Consider the following 16,826-nt stretch of genomic DNA (forward strand, 5'->3'; position numbering starts at 1 on the left):
AAGAAGTTCCATCAAGGTGTTACTGAGATATCGTGTCCACGTGAATGGGACGGACGTCCGGCTCTGGTTGTCACCGGTGCAGATGCATAAAAATGTATCTAATTACTCTTCCTGAAACACAAACCCTGTAGAAGTCAGCCTCCCTCTGTGCCTCAGCACCTGCACTTAAATTTCACAGGTACTTCCGCTCTGGTTCCATCACAGATTTTGTATTTATTATATTTCAGCTTCATGCACTTTTTACAAATGTCTGTATCGGCCATTGGGTCAACACTCAAACATCTGAACAGATACTGAATGGATTTGGTACAGATTATGATGTGCTTGTAAGAATCAATAACATTTTGTTCATTCAGTTTTCTTTAGTCTGTCTTGACCCTGAGTGTTATCTTGCAGCACTGACTTCCAGAAGAACAACCCTGTCCACAGACTGACTGAAGAAGAGCTCCTCACCTTCACATCTGTAAGTCATCGTTTACTGATTCTGTGATCAGCTGGTATCAGGTCTGATCATTGTGATCAATGTGATACTGTAAGTCTGTTTCCACTCATTTTAAGTCAGTGACAGATTTCAATGCATTTGCAGTTCAAGGTTTTTCCTTGCTTGTTTAACTCAGCAGTCTCATGTACTCAGTTGCCAGTTTATTAGGAACAACTAGTTTAGACTAATGCAGCCTAATGCAACAGCCATGAAATGAACCCTCCCTACATGTAGACTCTAATGTTCAGTTTTTGTTGAGGTGTTGATTGAGCTTCATTTTAGTAGCTGTAGTTTGTGATGCTGCTTTATACTGACAGGTGCTTCTATTATTTAAAATCTTTTCACACATGGAATGAATAATATTCTGACTCTGTCTTTCTGATGACAGTTCTGTCAGACAGAGATGACATTAATCTTCTACATGGCTTCACTCTGACATGACAGGACAATTACAGACACTGCTACAGGTCATTCAAAGAGTATTAAGACTCCCTCACTTTGTTCACATGTTGTTATGTTGTGCCCTGATGCTAAAATCCTTGTTTTCACTCATCAGTCTAGTCTAATTCCCCCTGATGACAAAGTGAAAACAGATATATTGTATGATACAGTAGAAATGTATTAAAAAGGAAAAACAGAAATAATCACATTGACATAAGTATTCAGACACTTTACTCTGACTCTCTAAGTTTAGCTCAGGTTCCTCCATTTCTCTGGATCCTCTCTGAGATGTTTCTACACCTTGTCTGGAGTCCACCTGTGGTAAAGTCAGCTGATTGGACATGATGTGGAACGATACGCACCAGTCTATATCAGGTCTCAGTTAACGATGCAGATCAAAGCAGAAACCAGGAGGATGAGACTTCAGTTATACAATGAAATAGCTCATCATCTACGCTGTGAATTGCTACATAGGTTGTTGCAGGTGTTCATGGTGCCTGGATGCTAGTATCTGTTTATATGGGATGATAACAGGAGGAATCTTATATCTGAAGCCACAGAGCAGTCAGGATATCACAGCTGGTTTTTTTAACATATGGTCCTGGCTTTGACTGAACCAGGTTTTAGTTGTAGCTCAGGGAGCTCTAACGTTGTTGTCAATATTTAGCATTTGCAACTGCCTCATGTGCATCACCTTATCTTTACCTTGCTCTTATCAGTGTTTGATCTCACACAGCAACCATTTAAAGAAACCAAATTTATCAAGGAAAACCCAATTTACCTAAGCAAACTAACCATATGTGAAGTCAGTAGTGTAGTGGAGATGTTGGGTGCTAGGACAATGAAGCCAACTTAAACTACATGTACAGAAACTGAGGCCTTAACCAAACAAAAATCAATTTGGGCGCCTGAAAGGCACCAGCCTTCCAGGAGGGCTGAGAGAGAGGGGGACCATCTTGAATTTCCCAGCTCCCTCGCCCACCTCCACTCAGGTGAAATCTGTCAGGTAATCAGAAAGTACCTGAAAGAAACACAGGAAACAGGAACAAGCCAAAACAAAACAAGATCATATGGCCCAGGGCCATCACTAGAAGTCTCTACATTATATTCTCCGTAACTTGGAGTAATAATGCTGAACTATGACTGAATCTACTTAAACTACCCACAATTCTTGATCTCACAGGGCACACACACGAATCCTGTCTAGTTTATAGACCTGTGTCCGAGGCTTGGATCAATTTCAGTATTAAACACTGAAGTGAGTTTCAGCTGTTGTGTGGAACAGATTCTGAGATGTTGATCTTTGTGTGATGTATCATTTAAAATCTTTTCTGTATTTGGAGGCAGTGTTGGCAGCTCTATAGACTCAGACTAAAACCTTAGACAAAATGAAAGAAAAGAGTGAGAGCAGCTCAGCTCCCTCTGCTGCTCAGGGGCCCAGACTGAGGCCCTTTGAACATATACAGACACACATTGTAGTCTTGACAATCAATATCTCCATAATTCTCTTTTCTCTTATTCCTGTGTCCTGGGTTCTGATCAGGAAGTCAAACATCATTTGTGATCATCCAGACTATAGCTTATTCTCAAAGGTTGGACTGTGGTTATTATGGGATACATCCAGCTGTGAGCTCAGTGTGAACAGTGAGCTGACAGTGTTGTATTGTTATCAGCTGCTGGCTCTGTGAGCAGGCATCTTCCCAGCCTACATGTAGATCCAGGAATCTGCAGGCTGGTTAGATGGTTGTCACATGTCTGGCTGTCCTCATCGATACCCGACTCCTGTCGATCCTCCTGGAGGATTATTACCCAGGCTGTTGAAAGGCAACAGATATTATCCTTGAAGATATGTAAAAAAAAATCAATGAGGTTGTGGATTCTCCACATCTTGTTATAGAGAAGAGGTGAAGAGGGATCAGTCAGCTGACCATCACACCTCCAGCTGCTGAAGTCAAACAAAAAGGATCTAGGGATCTGACTGAGGTCCAGGTCCCATCTCAAAACCATTAGGCATCACTGCACAGCCTGTCCATTCATCTCTGCCAATATCATTCTCAAAGCTCTATCTGTGTGATGGTCTGGTCCCTCTCTACACAGTTCTGGGCTCATACATCAGGACTGAGCTGAGGGAACACATCCACAGAGACCACAGTATCTATGAAGATTCAGTCATTGCCCTGGAGATGTGTTAAGATTTTGTTGCCATAAATCTATGGACAGTCCAGCTCTTTTCTTCATTTAGCAGACATTATACTTCTTTAATCATACTTAAGTTTTGTAAAGGTACGTCAATGGAACTCAGTGTTTCCTGCATATCTTTCAAATTAAAAGCCAACAAGGAAAGGGATTGTGTTGTTTGAGCTGCTTTAAAAGTTTTTAATGTCTTGTAGTGGCTCACATGGTAAATTATGTTTTATCTTCTAACAGAAATACCTTTTTCATTCACTAACCCAACACTCTCACTTAGCAATCTGTGCAGGAAGTGTTGAGTTTCATTGAAAGCAATAAAAGAACTATGTGTAAACCTATGATATTCTGCAGTTAATGACAAATAAACAGATTAGTGCTGTGTCTCCTCTGTCATGTCTTGGTGTGTTTACTCTGTCCAGTTGGTCCTCAGGCTTCAGTCTCATGCCTCTCATGTTTGATCAGTTTGGATCAGCACCTCAAATGAATTATTCCTCCTCCTGTCAGCTCTGCTCCCAAACAGACCTGTGTCTTCTCTAACCTGAGTCACAGTGAGGCTGAGAGAAGTGTTAGGTCATTAGATTAAATTGCAGACACTAGAGTAAAAGTTTGCAGATACTGAAGACGAAGGTCTGAGTTCTGTTGACTGAGGCTAAACTCTACCTTATCATTCGACCTAAAGTGCTTCGACACCAGATCTGACTCCAGTAAGACCTGCTCAGCATCCACAAACATTGTTTGGTCATCTCACCTGGAAGCAGGTAGCACTAAGTGATATTTCTATCATTATCAGGAGACTGCGTGCTGCAGCACTGAGATGTCCCAGCCATCATACAGCAGATTATCACCACAGCACACGCATAAAGACTTTCCGGCTGTAATGGGTTGTAATAATGAGGTGTTCTCACTGAAGCTTGCTGCTTGAGTCATTAAAGTGGTGACTGCTAAGTCCTGAAGGGGGAGGGGGGACCCAGGGTGTTATGTGTCATCACTGCTTTCCACCAGGTTGTAAGATCTCCACAGTCTCCCACTGTATCATCTCTTCATATTTGACATTTCCGATCTAATGAGAGATAAGAAATGATTGTAATGAACTCCGTTTGTTGCTGTGGACATTCAGGTTTTAGATTTCCTTCTGAACCATCAAGATTCTTTTGAGACCCTCGCTCAGTTTTACAAGTCTGTTACTTGACAGTTGATCCCAGTCCAGAGTTCCCTGGACTGAACTTTTTATGTGTAACTGATGATGCCCGAGGCTATGAAAAGAAAATGACCAGTCTGAAATTAATGGTCTTCATTCAGAGTGCCAGAGCTTTTATGATGGAGCTAAATATGGAGTTATGGAGAGAAAGCTAACAGCTCTCCTGTGACACTCCTGAGTTTGAGAGTTTGGAATAAAGAATAAAGAATTTTTGTAAATTGTCAAACTTTTGTTTATTTACCCTGAGTGTAGTAGGAATATGTTTATTTTAGAGACAGTCAATGCAAACTCAATACTTCCTCCATGTTTATATAATTACTTTAATTTGCATTGCTACAGTCAACAGGACAGTTTATCTAACTGACACACTGTGTTCAATCATTTATTTCCAGTCACTTCTTGCATAGATGCTTCACATGAAAAGGCAGACTTTTACTGTGAAAAATTGACAGGATATTGAGGGTAGTGTAACATTATTTGTGGAAACATACAAATGATTTGTATGTAATTGTATGTGGTGTGTTGTGTTGAGGAAATGAGCCTAATACTGAACATATAAAGTGATGTATTATATTACAAGTAATCTCAGCATATTCTTTTTATACCTGTGCTTTGTTTCTGCTGGCTGTTATCTGACACATGGACATTATTTGAATATTGTCTTTTATTTGTACGTTTATGGAAATCATAATTATAGGTTTGAAGGACAGTTTTGACCAAAGCAGATCACTGATAATGTGTTACAGGACTCCTTTGATTAAGCCAACCTTGACTTCTAAGTTACTGGAATGGGACAAACTGTAGTTACAGATTATGATTTCCTCTCCATCCTGAATGACTTGATGCTGACTAATAATCTTACTTCCCCCCTGTTCTTCTGCAGTGTATACTGTCTCAGCCCAAGTTCTGGGCTATAGAGGTCTCGACACTTTGTCTCAGGACCAAACTGGAAAAACAAAGGTCCAGGTGTGTAGAGAGATCCATGATGCAAACCCAGGTAAGGACAGATGTATGGGCTGAGTTTGGTTTTGTTCTTGTAGTTTTTGTTTTGTTTGTTTCCTGCCTGTGTCTCAATCACTGTCACATAAAGGTAAAATACCAACAAACAAAAAAACAAAGGGAAATGTCTGAAAATATGCACTCAGAAACTGGAAGTACAAAGCCTTTTACTAATGAGTGAAGTGTAAGTATTTAGTTTTCTTCCCTCAGACACAGTGGTGACAAGACTTTTAATTTTTTAATGAGAGTATATAAAGTAAAGAGTCTGAGTGTGTCTTCCAACGCTGCTCAGTCAAGACTCACAGGCTCATGCTGTGTAATGCAAGGCTGTGTGAACATCAAGTAGTGCTAGCTAGTTAACATATACAGATTAGCAGTGTACCACTCCCTCCCAAACTGCACCTGTTCATTATAATCTTGACATTGCTGGGCAGTGGTTGTTGCAGTAAGGTAAGTCCATGAGTACATCTTTATTTTCTGTTAGTTTTGTCATGCTCTGCTTCTTTAAATTAAATATTAACTTTCTAAATAAAGGAAGTTAATAAACGTGGAGTTAGGTATATGCTTGAAAAGAACTCATGGATCAGTCACAGGTGTCCGTCAGTAAGATACATGATCTATCAGCCGCCATATTTTAATTTTTTTATATGTTAATTGAAGAAGACAATAACAGCACAACAGCTGTGGGTGATTTGACAAGTCAGCCTCACAGGATACTGTTTGCGCATGGTCTCTGTGAATCTTTCTTGTCATTGGCTATTTAGTACCTTATGAGCCTCTGTCCATTCTGGACCCCCATCAGTCACTTTGGGGCTGATCACAGCATCAGACATGTGCCGTGCCAGTCAATACAGCAAAATGGTATTATATCTGCCATGATCACATCTCAGTCGAAAAACGTGAACTTCATTTTGTGACATGAGAAGACTGAATCTGTGGTGTGGTGAAATACAGTATTACTCTGCAGGAAATCTCATCTCATCTCCTGTCTTCCTTTTCCAGGCTGTAGTAGATCACTTTGAAGACAAGAACTGTCCCGTGACTGAGCGGCTCAAAGTCTTCTACTGCTGCCAAGCCCCACCCAGATGGGCTGTCCAGGTACCAAACAAAACATGTACAAAAACACATTCTAGTTTCCATTTGAATGATTTGTGAAAAATGTACACAGTGACGACATCAGTCACATCACATTTACAAACTGTTCACCACTGATTCTACTGTGTCTGTTACAAAGGAAAGAGAACAGGTAATAGATAGCTAGATAGATACTTTATTTAGCCCCTGGGAGAAATTCATGTGTCCATTAGCTCATTGTTGATAATAAAAATGATAATAATAATAAAAACAGTTAATAATAAATAAACAATAACTTCCTTTGGCTGAGGTGTTGTATAGCCTGATGGCAGTGGGAACAAAGGATCTTCTGAACCTCTCTGTTCTGCAGCGCAGTGAGATGAGACGTTTGCTGCAGCTGTAGCTGCTTCTCTGTCCTGCCAGAATGTTGTGGAGAGGATGGTTGGTATTGTCCAAGATGGCCTCCATCTTACACTGCATGAGTCTCTCCACAACAGTCCTGAGTGAGTCCAGACTCCTGCCAAGCACAGACCCAGCCTTTTTTACCAGCTTGTCCAGTCTCTTTGTATTCATGTCGGACATGCTGTTGCCCCAGCAGACTGCAGCATAAAAGAGTACACTGGCCACCACTAACTGATAAAAAATGTGCAGCATTTCACTGCAGACGTGACAGGACCTGAGCCTCCTGAGGAAAAAGAGCCGGCTCTGTCCCTTCCAGTAGATGGCATCTGTGTTCAGGGACCAGTCCAGTTTACTGTCCAGGTGCACACCTAGGTATTTATAAGTGTGCACCACCTCAATGTCCTTCCCTCTAATGTTGACTGGCTGAAGGGTGGGCCTAGACCGCCGAAAGTCCATGACCATCTCCTTGGTCTTGGAGGTGTTCAGAAGGAGGCATTTCTTGTCACTCCATTCACTGAAGGCCATTGTCAGATCCCTGTACTCCTCTTCCTGCCCGCTCCTGATATGCGCCATAATAGCTGTGTCATCCGAGTATTTCTGGATGTGGCAGGACTCAGAGTTGTATTTAAAGTCGGCCGTATACAGGGTGAACAGGAATGGAGCCAGAACAGTCCCCTGTGGAGCTCCAGGACTGCTCATCACTGTCCCTGAGACACAGTTAAACCAGCCTGATGTACTGTGTTCGTCTTGTCGGGTAATCCACAATCCAGGACGTGAAGCAGGGATCCACCCCCATCCCTTCCAGCTTGTCTTTAAGAATGGGGGGTTGGATGGTGTTAAATGCACTTGAAAAATCAAAGAACATAATCCTCATGTAACCACCTGGCTCATCCAAGTCTTTTAGAAACTCACTGGCCTCCGGGGTCCAGTTCCTGAATGACCGGGTGGTTTCAGCCTGCCTCAGTACACAGGGCTTGTAGGAAGGCTGAAGAAAAACCAGATTATGATCTGATCTGCCGAGTGGTGGTAGAGCTGAAGCAGTGTAGGCCTCCTTAACATTTGCATACAACAGATCAAGTGTCTTATTTTCACTTGTGGAACAGTCAACATACTAAGTGAAACCAGTCAGGTGAGAGGTGAGAGTGACATGGTTAAAATCCCCCGATATCATAATGAATGCAACAGGGTGCTGGGTCTGTACTCTCACAACAGTCTTGTGAATGACGTCACACGCAACTGCAGGCTCTGCTCTTGGCTGAATGTAAACAACAATGGCAACGATGTGTGAGAACTGCCTCGGTACATAGTACGGTCTAAGACCAACTGCCAACAGTTCAATATCCCGACAGCAGATTTTCTCCTTCACTGTGATGTGACCGGAGTTGCACCATCTATTGTTCACAAGCAGAACCAGTCCTCCACCTTTATTCTTCCCACTTGCTCTGGCATCACTGTCCGCTTGTTCTGCAGTAAAGCCGGGTAAATCCACACAATGGTCGAGAGTGTTGTCGTTGAACCAGGTCTCTGTGAAACACATGAGACTACACTCATGATATGCTCGCTGGTTCTTCACAAGTGCCTCCAGTTCATCATACTTGTTAGGCAGGGAGTTGACATTTCCCACGAGGATCGATGGGAGAAAAGGCTTATAACTCCATCTCTTAGCCTTTAGCTTAGCCCCGGCTCTGCATCCATGATAAGGCTTCTTCAGCTCAGTTGGTATTGGATGTTTAACTCTATATCTGGTAAACTTTAAAGTCAGGAGTTCTTCCTTTGTGTACATTGTTTTCTCCATCGTCAGACAAAACGACGTAGAATAAAAAACATCAATCAACAAAAAATATACAAATATATACAAATATATTGCAAAAAACTACGAGCTTTGCGGACTTGCTACCATTGCTTGTCAGAGCATCATTTGAATGTGGCAAAAGCTCTGTGACAATGCTGACATGCTAACAATTAGCGGGTTAATGTTTGTATAGTAATATTTATATAGTATATTTTTTAGCATGTTAATTATAATTCACCTCATATGTATCTCAGTTCATGGTTATCCATCCAGTAATTTTCCAGACATTTCACAATGTTGTGAAAATATCAACCTCGAGGTGGAGCAACAAGAAAAGTTAGAGGATTAACAAAGTTGGATTCACCCTCTGGGGACCAGGAATGTCTTAACAAAAATTGTGTCAGTCCATATACTGGAGTGTTGTAGATGGCAGTAGATACAATAGCAGTAGATACAGTAGCTTCAGTAGCAGGAGCTACAGTAGCAGTAGCCTCAGTTGCAGTAGCTATAGTGGCAGTAGCTTGTGTTACTCTAAACTCAGCAGCATATTTTCTCCCACACAGTGCATATTCATTCCTGGATGGGGTCGTCTCTAATGTCACTTGTAACATGACAAAAATAAAGTAGTTATAGTAGTAGCTAATGCTATGCTCTCTCTTGACCTGAAGGAACGGCAGGTTACTACTACAGGTAGTAAGCTAGTTAGCCAGCATGCTAATGTTAGAATAAAAAAAGACAGATACAGATTACAGAGTCTCTCTCCTACTATTGTACTTTATTGTATTATCTTATTATTTGTGCTCTATGCACAACATTTAAAACGTTTCAACATGTGGATAAACCCAAAGACCTGTTGTGACCAGATGATGGGGTCTAATCACTGTTGGGTCATTTATAGTATCAGTCTGACTTTCTGTAAGTTAGAAAATGTTCATTTTCTGTTTTTAGTATAATCATAAATTTGCCTTTAGAGCAGAAAGTGACAACTCTGAATCAATAATGTGTAAAACAGGATATATAAAGGTCTCCCAGGGGCTGTAGAAAACTACATTTCCGACATTTTGTGACACATTTGCTGAACTACCAAGCAGCATAAGACAAACATTTGACATTATGATAAAGCCCAGGATACAGTAGAGAATAAAATGGAAGGGGCAGTAGTAGAATAAGCAGTAATAGAAAGATTTAAGGGGAGATTGAAGGAGGAGGAGGAGTGTTGGAAGGAGGGAGAGATCATTTGGGGAGGAGACATCACCCAGGTGGTGTGTAATAAGTCATAACAGCAATAAAGCTGGAATTGAATAGCACCTATTGCAGCCTGGGGACTGGAAAGTGGGCTGAGGTGGAGGATTGCAGCAGCACTGTGATGCATTTCCTCCTCACAGGAGAACCATGGCCTGCATTAACAGAGCACTGAAGGCCACTTTATGGCTGTGTGTGTTCTCATGAGAAGCTGTTTAAGTATTACACCTTTGTAGTGCAGGCATTTTTATACTTGTTTTATACTGTACACAGACCAATAACTACACATCACACACGGTATATTTTATATCACTGCTGACCAAACAATGTAAACAATGTTGTAAATTTTACAATAGATTTCCTACCTCTCAGGCAGCCTATGGTTTTCATTCATTTCTTAGTCATATATAAACCAGCTCTCAAACATACAGTACTGCAGATAACTGTCACCATTCAGCTTTTCTAGTGACGTGGCTCCAGGGACAGCAACATTGGTTGGCTGGTTCATCGGTTGCTATGACATTTTTACAGACATTCATGGTCCTCAGAGGATAGAACCCACTGATTTTTGGTGATCCCTTGACTTTTAACTTTTGGTTCAGACAACCATGGTTCCTAAACAATGTATCCCAAAGACTCTGGTCCTCTGACTTTCCACTGTGAGCCTGTTTGCATGCCGACAACCTCAAAACCTCTCAGCGTTGTTGTCTCCCCCTCTGCAGAAACAGCTGGCCACCCTGCTGACAGACCTCGGCTGCATCAGCTCAGCTCTGCTCATGTATGAGAAGCTGGAGCTCTGGGAGGAAGCAGTTATTTGCTATGAGAGGCTGGGCCAGCATGGCAAGGTAAAAAACACACACACACACACACACACACACACACACACACACACACACACAGACATCTGCTGGTAAGTTCTTCTTGTCTTTTCACCTGGTCTTCAGTCAAGCCTGCACACATACTCTATACTTCAGATTAGTTTCTTCATGTTGAGATGCACTGAACATAAGTCAGAATTTTCACCATGCAGTTTTACTTCAGTGTTCAATGAAAATACTTGTCTCTGATTGGCTGGTGGATGTGTGTTAAAAGCCTATAAAGGGACACCTCAACATAGTTCTGTTACAGTTATATCACTGTGGTAAATCAGTGAGCTCTGTGGAACATAGCAGCTGTACTTATGCTGTTAACTTTAACTACTGAAGCAAAGTGACTCACAGTTTAAAGTGATGACAGACGTCAAAACATTTTTGCATCTACATTTCCCACAATGCAACTCAACCACAGGCAGTTTGATCGGAGATTCCGTGTGTTATGCTAATATCAGCTATTATCACTGATCATGTGTTTCCCTTTAGGGACACAGTCTATTTTTTTACCAGGGGTCGAGCCAAAAACTGGAAAGGTGTACCTAAAAAAGTGACCACTAAGTGTGGGTGGGAACATTTAATTTCACAATTTCACTTCACTCTTGGTTACTATGAGTAAAAGAGAAAAACACCAATCAAACAAAGTATTATTATTATCTCATGTCTGTTATTAACCAGTGTCTGGACTGGGACTGGTTACATTACCACCCAGACCACAGTGTATATCAAGGTCTTTGGATGATGTTTTATTACCCACATCCCCACTGTGCAGACTGACACTGTACCAATGTATTTTATTATGCCTCTGGCTCTGGCTGGCTGCCGCCGGTCTGTTTTTGGATTGTCCGTCTGTCCTATTCTCTTGGACACAATCTCTCAGTAACACCTTGAGGGAATCCCTTCAAATTTAGCACAATGTTCACTTGGACTAACTGATTAGATTTTGGTGGTCAAAGTTCAAAGGTCAAGGTCAGTGTGACCTCACAAAACTCTTTTTAGCCATTACTCAAGACTTCACAGCAATTATGACAAAATTTCACACAAATTGTTCATATTTTATATGACTCTGGATAAATAGGAATGTAGCCTAAAACTAGCCTGAGTAGAGGCAGACAACCATAAGCAGGTAATTGTAGTTGTATTTTTATGAACATTCATATGTACAGTAAGTATGCAAGAATTCAGCATGAAGTGCATACATTATATGGAAATTAGAACCCACTCACAACTCTCAGGGACTGCCAGTAAACATGCGGGTCACAACTACCTGCATACAAACACATTCAGTAACTGCAGATGTGCAGACATGACGTGTGAGTGCAAGCTCATCAATGACCAGAATGTCTCCTGACCAGAGCTGTCCAGTCCAATTACTCTGCTGTGTCTGGATAAGAAAAAGTCTCCTGTCTTAAACAATGTGGCGTGCCAGTCCCAGCCAACAGTCCATGTCATGTAGTCATTGCAGTCGTCCATGTATCTGCCTCTCTTTCCTATACTGGACCTCCTGCTCATCTGCTGCTCTCCTCTGTCACAGTGACACTGTGTCAGTGATGCACATAAATAAGAAATCATGGAAGAACTTGAATATTGCTACTATAATAGTATCAACAGTTGAGCCCCAGAGTCTCTCTCCAGACGTATAAAAAGCAAGCCAGTAACAGTAACTAGGAGTGTGGTTAATGGCAACTGTGAAATAAAGTATCACATTGTAGATCTAAATTTGGACATTCAACTTTCTGCATAAAGAGCTGTCAATTCTGGAACACATCACCTGAAATCACATGAATTCCACATATAAATTCCTTCAAACAAAGGTTATAAGTAAGTAAGTATGTTAAAATGCCTTGTCCCAATTATATAAATAAATAAACTAATTGTAATTGTGACGTCACAACACACAATCAAAAAAAGAAAATAATTCTCACATTTGAATAAATTACTTTCATTATCATTACGTTATTATATAGAACTGATCAGCCATAACATTATGACTACCTGCCTAATATTGTGTCGGTCCCCCTTTTGCCGCCAAAACAGCTCTGACCCGTCAAGGCATGGACTCCACTAGACCTCTGAAGCTATCTGGCACCAAGACTTTAGCAGCAGATCCTTTAACTCCTGTAAGTTGCGAGGTGGGGCCTCCATGGATCGGACTTGTTTGTCCAGCACATCCCACAGATGCTCAATTGGGTTGAGATCTGGGGAATGTGGAGGCCAAATTGTCACATTCCTCAAATGGTTCCAGAACTATTGTTGCAGTGTGACAGGAACAGATGTCACTGCCATCAGGGAACAGTGTTTAGGGAGCTGGTATGGGTCAAAGTTACATCCACATGAAGACAAGGACCCAGGGTTTCCTAACACAACATTCCCCACAGCATCACACTACCCCGCCAGCTTACCCTCTTCCCATCATGCATCCTGGTGCCTTCATCAGGTAAATGACAAACCAGTCCGTCCACATGACAATAGTAATAGAAAACATGATTCATCAGACCTGGACACCTTCATCCATCACTCCATGGTCCAGTTCTGGCAGTGGACAGGGTCAGCATGGGTTCTCTGGTCGATTTCATACGCAGAAGCTGTGAAGCACTGTGAGATCTGACAGCTTTCTATCATCACTAGTATTAATGTTTTCAGCAGGTTGTGCTACAGTAGCTCAGGACAGAACCTATTTTATCTCTTGTCACAATGATTGTAACCTAAACTGTAGACGCATGGTGGTCATATTACAAAGTAATCTACCAGGAATATACACAAGCATGTGTGTGTTTGGCCACCACAACAGCTTGCTGGATGACGTGTTGAGCTTAGTTCAGTTGTTTCCTGGACGACCCCTGTGTCGCACTGCTGGACTGTTAGACCGGCTCAGTTCAGATGAGTGGGTGGGTATTTTTCATGCAGGGCTCAGGTTGGTCTGAAGCTGCCTGACAGACATAATGTACATCCTGTACATAATGTCTGACATTATTAGTGATTATTGGTTACAGAAGTAAAAAGTTGGGTTCTGCAAACCTCTAGCATCCACCATCATAACTTGTAGTGGACTGACGCTGCAGAACTAACATCACCAAGTCCCTCAGATCTCAGTCCTGAAACACTCTCCACATCTTCACAGTGATTCACTATGCATATATACAGTAATTGAAGCAGACATGGTGTCAGATCCAAAGTGCTTCCTCCCTGAAATGTCATGTTTTCATTATATATCTAGCACAGCTCGACAATTTCCTCTGTTTTTTATTAATCTTTGTGTTGCGTTTACTGAATGAGTGAGAGGGAGGAACAGAACTAAACCCTGAGGCAGTCCTGTACTCATGCAGGAGGGTGTCACACCTGAGGTGCACTAGGTGCTGCTGTTGTGTTGCAGCTGTGCCGCTGCGTCATGTCTCCATTGCATTTAAAATAACAACGGGAAGTATTTCAGAAGACTTGTTCTGACCTCACTGTGTTGGAAACGGGTTTGCAGCTCATTTATCATCAATGTTGTTACTAATACACTTTCCTCTTTTTAATCTCAGTCTGCAGCATGCTGTCTTATTTTTATCATGAGAAGGAAAACCACAGATATCCTTCATCTGAAACCTGGCGTTAAAACTGTTGTTTTCCTCTGTGTCTGTACAGACAAAGACAGTGACTAATGATCATCAAGTGATGTCGTCCATTTTCTCAGGCTGAGGAGATTGTCCGCAGGGAGCTGGAGAAGAAAGAGACGCCCAGTCTGTATTGCCTCCTGGGAGACATCCTGAGGGACCATCAGTACTATGACCTGGCCTGGGAGCTGTCCGGCAGACGCAGTGCCAGAGCCATGCGCTCCAAAGCCCTGCTCCACCTCCACAACAAGGAGTTCCAGCAGTGTGTTGACTGCTTTGAGCGGTCACTCAAGATCAACAGTATGCAGGTGACACTGCTGGGGTCAGTCTGATGGGTGTGGGACATGTCTTCATGTTGTATTGCTATTTTGATGCACGCCCATTTTTTATCTATTTTATCTATATAGTTCATCATAGATCAGTAGAGATTAGGTTTTACAGACAGGAGATGTCAGATTCAGTAGTCAGCATCCAGGTCTAGAAGACTCCTGGTTGTTCCAGACTTCTTCATGTCAGAATGATGGAGACCACTGTTCTTATCAGGAACCTTCAGTGCAGCAGAAATGTTTTTGAGCCTCGACACAATCCTGTCTCTGAGCTCTGCAGCTGTTCCTTCCTCTCCCCTCCTCATGGTTTCTGCTCTGATCTGCATTTTCAGCTGTGAGACCTGATATAGACAGGTGTGTGTCTTTACACATCATGCCCAATCAACCGAGTTTACCACAGGTGGACTCAAGTCAAGGTGTAGAAACATCTGTCCATCCATCCATTTGTGATGGTTACTTGATTCCAGGTTGCTTTGATCCCAGGTCAGATTCCATACGTGATCCCTTCTATGTGTTCTAGGTCTGCCCTGAGGGTCCCTTTAGTTTATGACACCCCCATCTTCCTCGGCTGTGCTTATGACTTATTAGCAAATCTTAGCATGCTAACACCATAAACTAACACAGTGTTAGCATCACAGTGTGAGCATAACAGAAATGTTAACGTTGGTTAGCATGAATGTGGATTCAAACAGTGTTTCATTTCTCTCTCTCTCTCTCTCTCTCTCTCTCTCTCTCTCTCTCTCTCTCTCTCTGTCTCTCTGTGTGTGTGACAGCTTGGTGTGTGGTTTTCCCTCGGATGTGCCTACTTTGCTCTGGAGGGTTATGAGGGAGCTGCCAGGGCTTTCCAAAGGTGTGTGGGGCTTGAGCCAGATGTGAGTACCTACACAGACAGAGCAAAACTTCACTAACTACATCATAACATCATCATCCCATCAATGTCTCACTTTAACGCACTTTCATTACAACACACTCAGATATACACACTGTCCAAAATGATTTTAGATGACAGGACACAAACACACACAGAACCTACTCGTTTGGTGGAGTCTTTATTGGTTCCCATTCACACCATCCTTTGACAGCCTATGTGTATGATTGTGTGGACACTGTCATTTTTATATTCTGATGTGATTAATCTCTACAGCTATTACTCACTCTCTCCTCTCTTTTGCCTCTCCCTCTTTTCTTCCGTCCTCCTCTCAGAACGCAGAAGCGTGGAACAACCTCTCCACAGCCTACATCCGCCTCCACAAAAAGTGAGTCTGAGTGTTGGTATGGTGTATATTGGAAACGTCCTTGAAGAAGTGTGTGTTAACCTGTTTGCATTGGGAGTTAGAGTGTGTACGTGTCATATCATAGAATGGATTGAGTTTTGTGTAAGTGGATTATTCTATTCCTTAGTTCCACAAACATGTTGACATTTACGACTGAGTTACTGGATCTACACTCAGTGGTCACCTGCTGTAGTTACACTGCTGTAGACCTGTGTAGGTAACCCTGACCCTAACCTTCACAGAACAGCCTGAGTCTTTCATGGCATGGTTTCAAAAAGCACTTGGTGCAGAGTGGTCTGGATTGAGATCTGGTGACTGGAAGCCATTGGGGTAAACTTGAAGCCCCTGGTTTAAAATGTTAGTATTTCTCTATAACATTGCATATTCATGACTAAATGAAAAACATTTAAGTTATTATTTATCAGAAATTAACGGTCAAAAACTCTATCTATCTAATCTAAGTCACCAGGACTATGAGAGTGTGGTTGGATCTGGTTTGACATCAGCTGTCATCACTGATTCAAACATTACTAACCTCTGATTGGTGCATGAAAATTTCAAACCAGTGAGTCAACCATAACATTGAGTTAAAGGTCCGACATCTGTGTGGATCTAAATGCTGGGCCCCACAAGTTTGAATGGCTGTTTGATGGTTAAGATTTTATTGTTATGGTTACAATCAGGTTTAGATTATTCATCAACATTCCACATATCAACATTAGGTCTCTTGTTTTCCTAAACTCATTCATGCTTCATGTTTGTTCTCCCTGTCTGTCTCTTTCTCTCTGTCTCCTCCTCTCTCTCCCTTTCTGTTGTTTCTCTTCCTCTCTGTCTCTTCCACCCTGTCTCTTTCTATCTCTCTTTCTCTCTGTCTCTTCCTCTGTCTCTTCCTATCTGTCTCTTCCTGTATTTTGTCTTCTCTCTCTTCCTCTCTCTCTCTTC

At 42.0% G+C, this 16,826-nt stretch overlaps 1 protein-coding gene across 1 annotated transcript in view; it reads left to right on the forward strand.

Moving 5' to 3' along the window:
- The window catches only part of ttc27 (tetratricopeptide repeat domain 27), a 63,798-nt gene that overhangs the window by 27,134 nt on the left and 19,838 nt on the right, over positions 1-16,826 (forward strand). The window contains exons 9-15 of the mRNA XM_022765134.1: positions 397-463; positions 5,194-5,307; positions 6,312-6,407; positions 10,542-10,664; positions 14,365-14,592; positions 15,384-15,482; positions 15,814-15,866. Of these exons, the coding sequence (XP_022620855.1) occupies positions 397-463; positions 5,194-5,307; positions 6,312-6,407; positions 10,542-10,664; positions 14,365-14,592; positions 15,384-15,482; positions 15,814-15,866 (780 nt within the window). The remainder of the gene's footprint in view (positions 1-396; positions 464-5,193; positions 5,308-6,311; positions 6,408-10,541; positions 10,665-14,364; positions 14,593-15,383; positions 15,483-15,813; positions 15,867-16,826) is intronic.

This window comes from Seriola dumerili, unplaced genomic scaffold (genome assembly GCF_002260705.1).
Source record: "Seriola dumerili isolate Sdu_G_001 unplaced genomic scaffold, Sdu_1.0 BDQW01000665.1, whole genome shotgun sequence".
Lineage (NCBI taxonomy): Eukaryota > Metazoa > Chordata > Actinopteri > Carangiformes > Carangidae > Seriola > Seriola dumerili.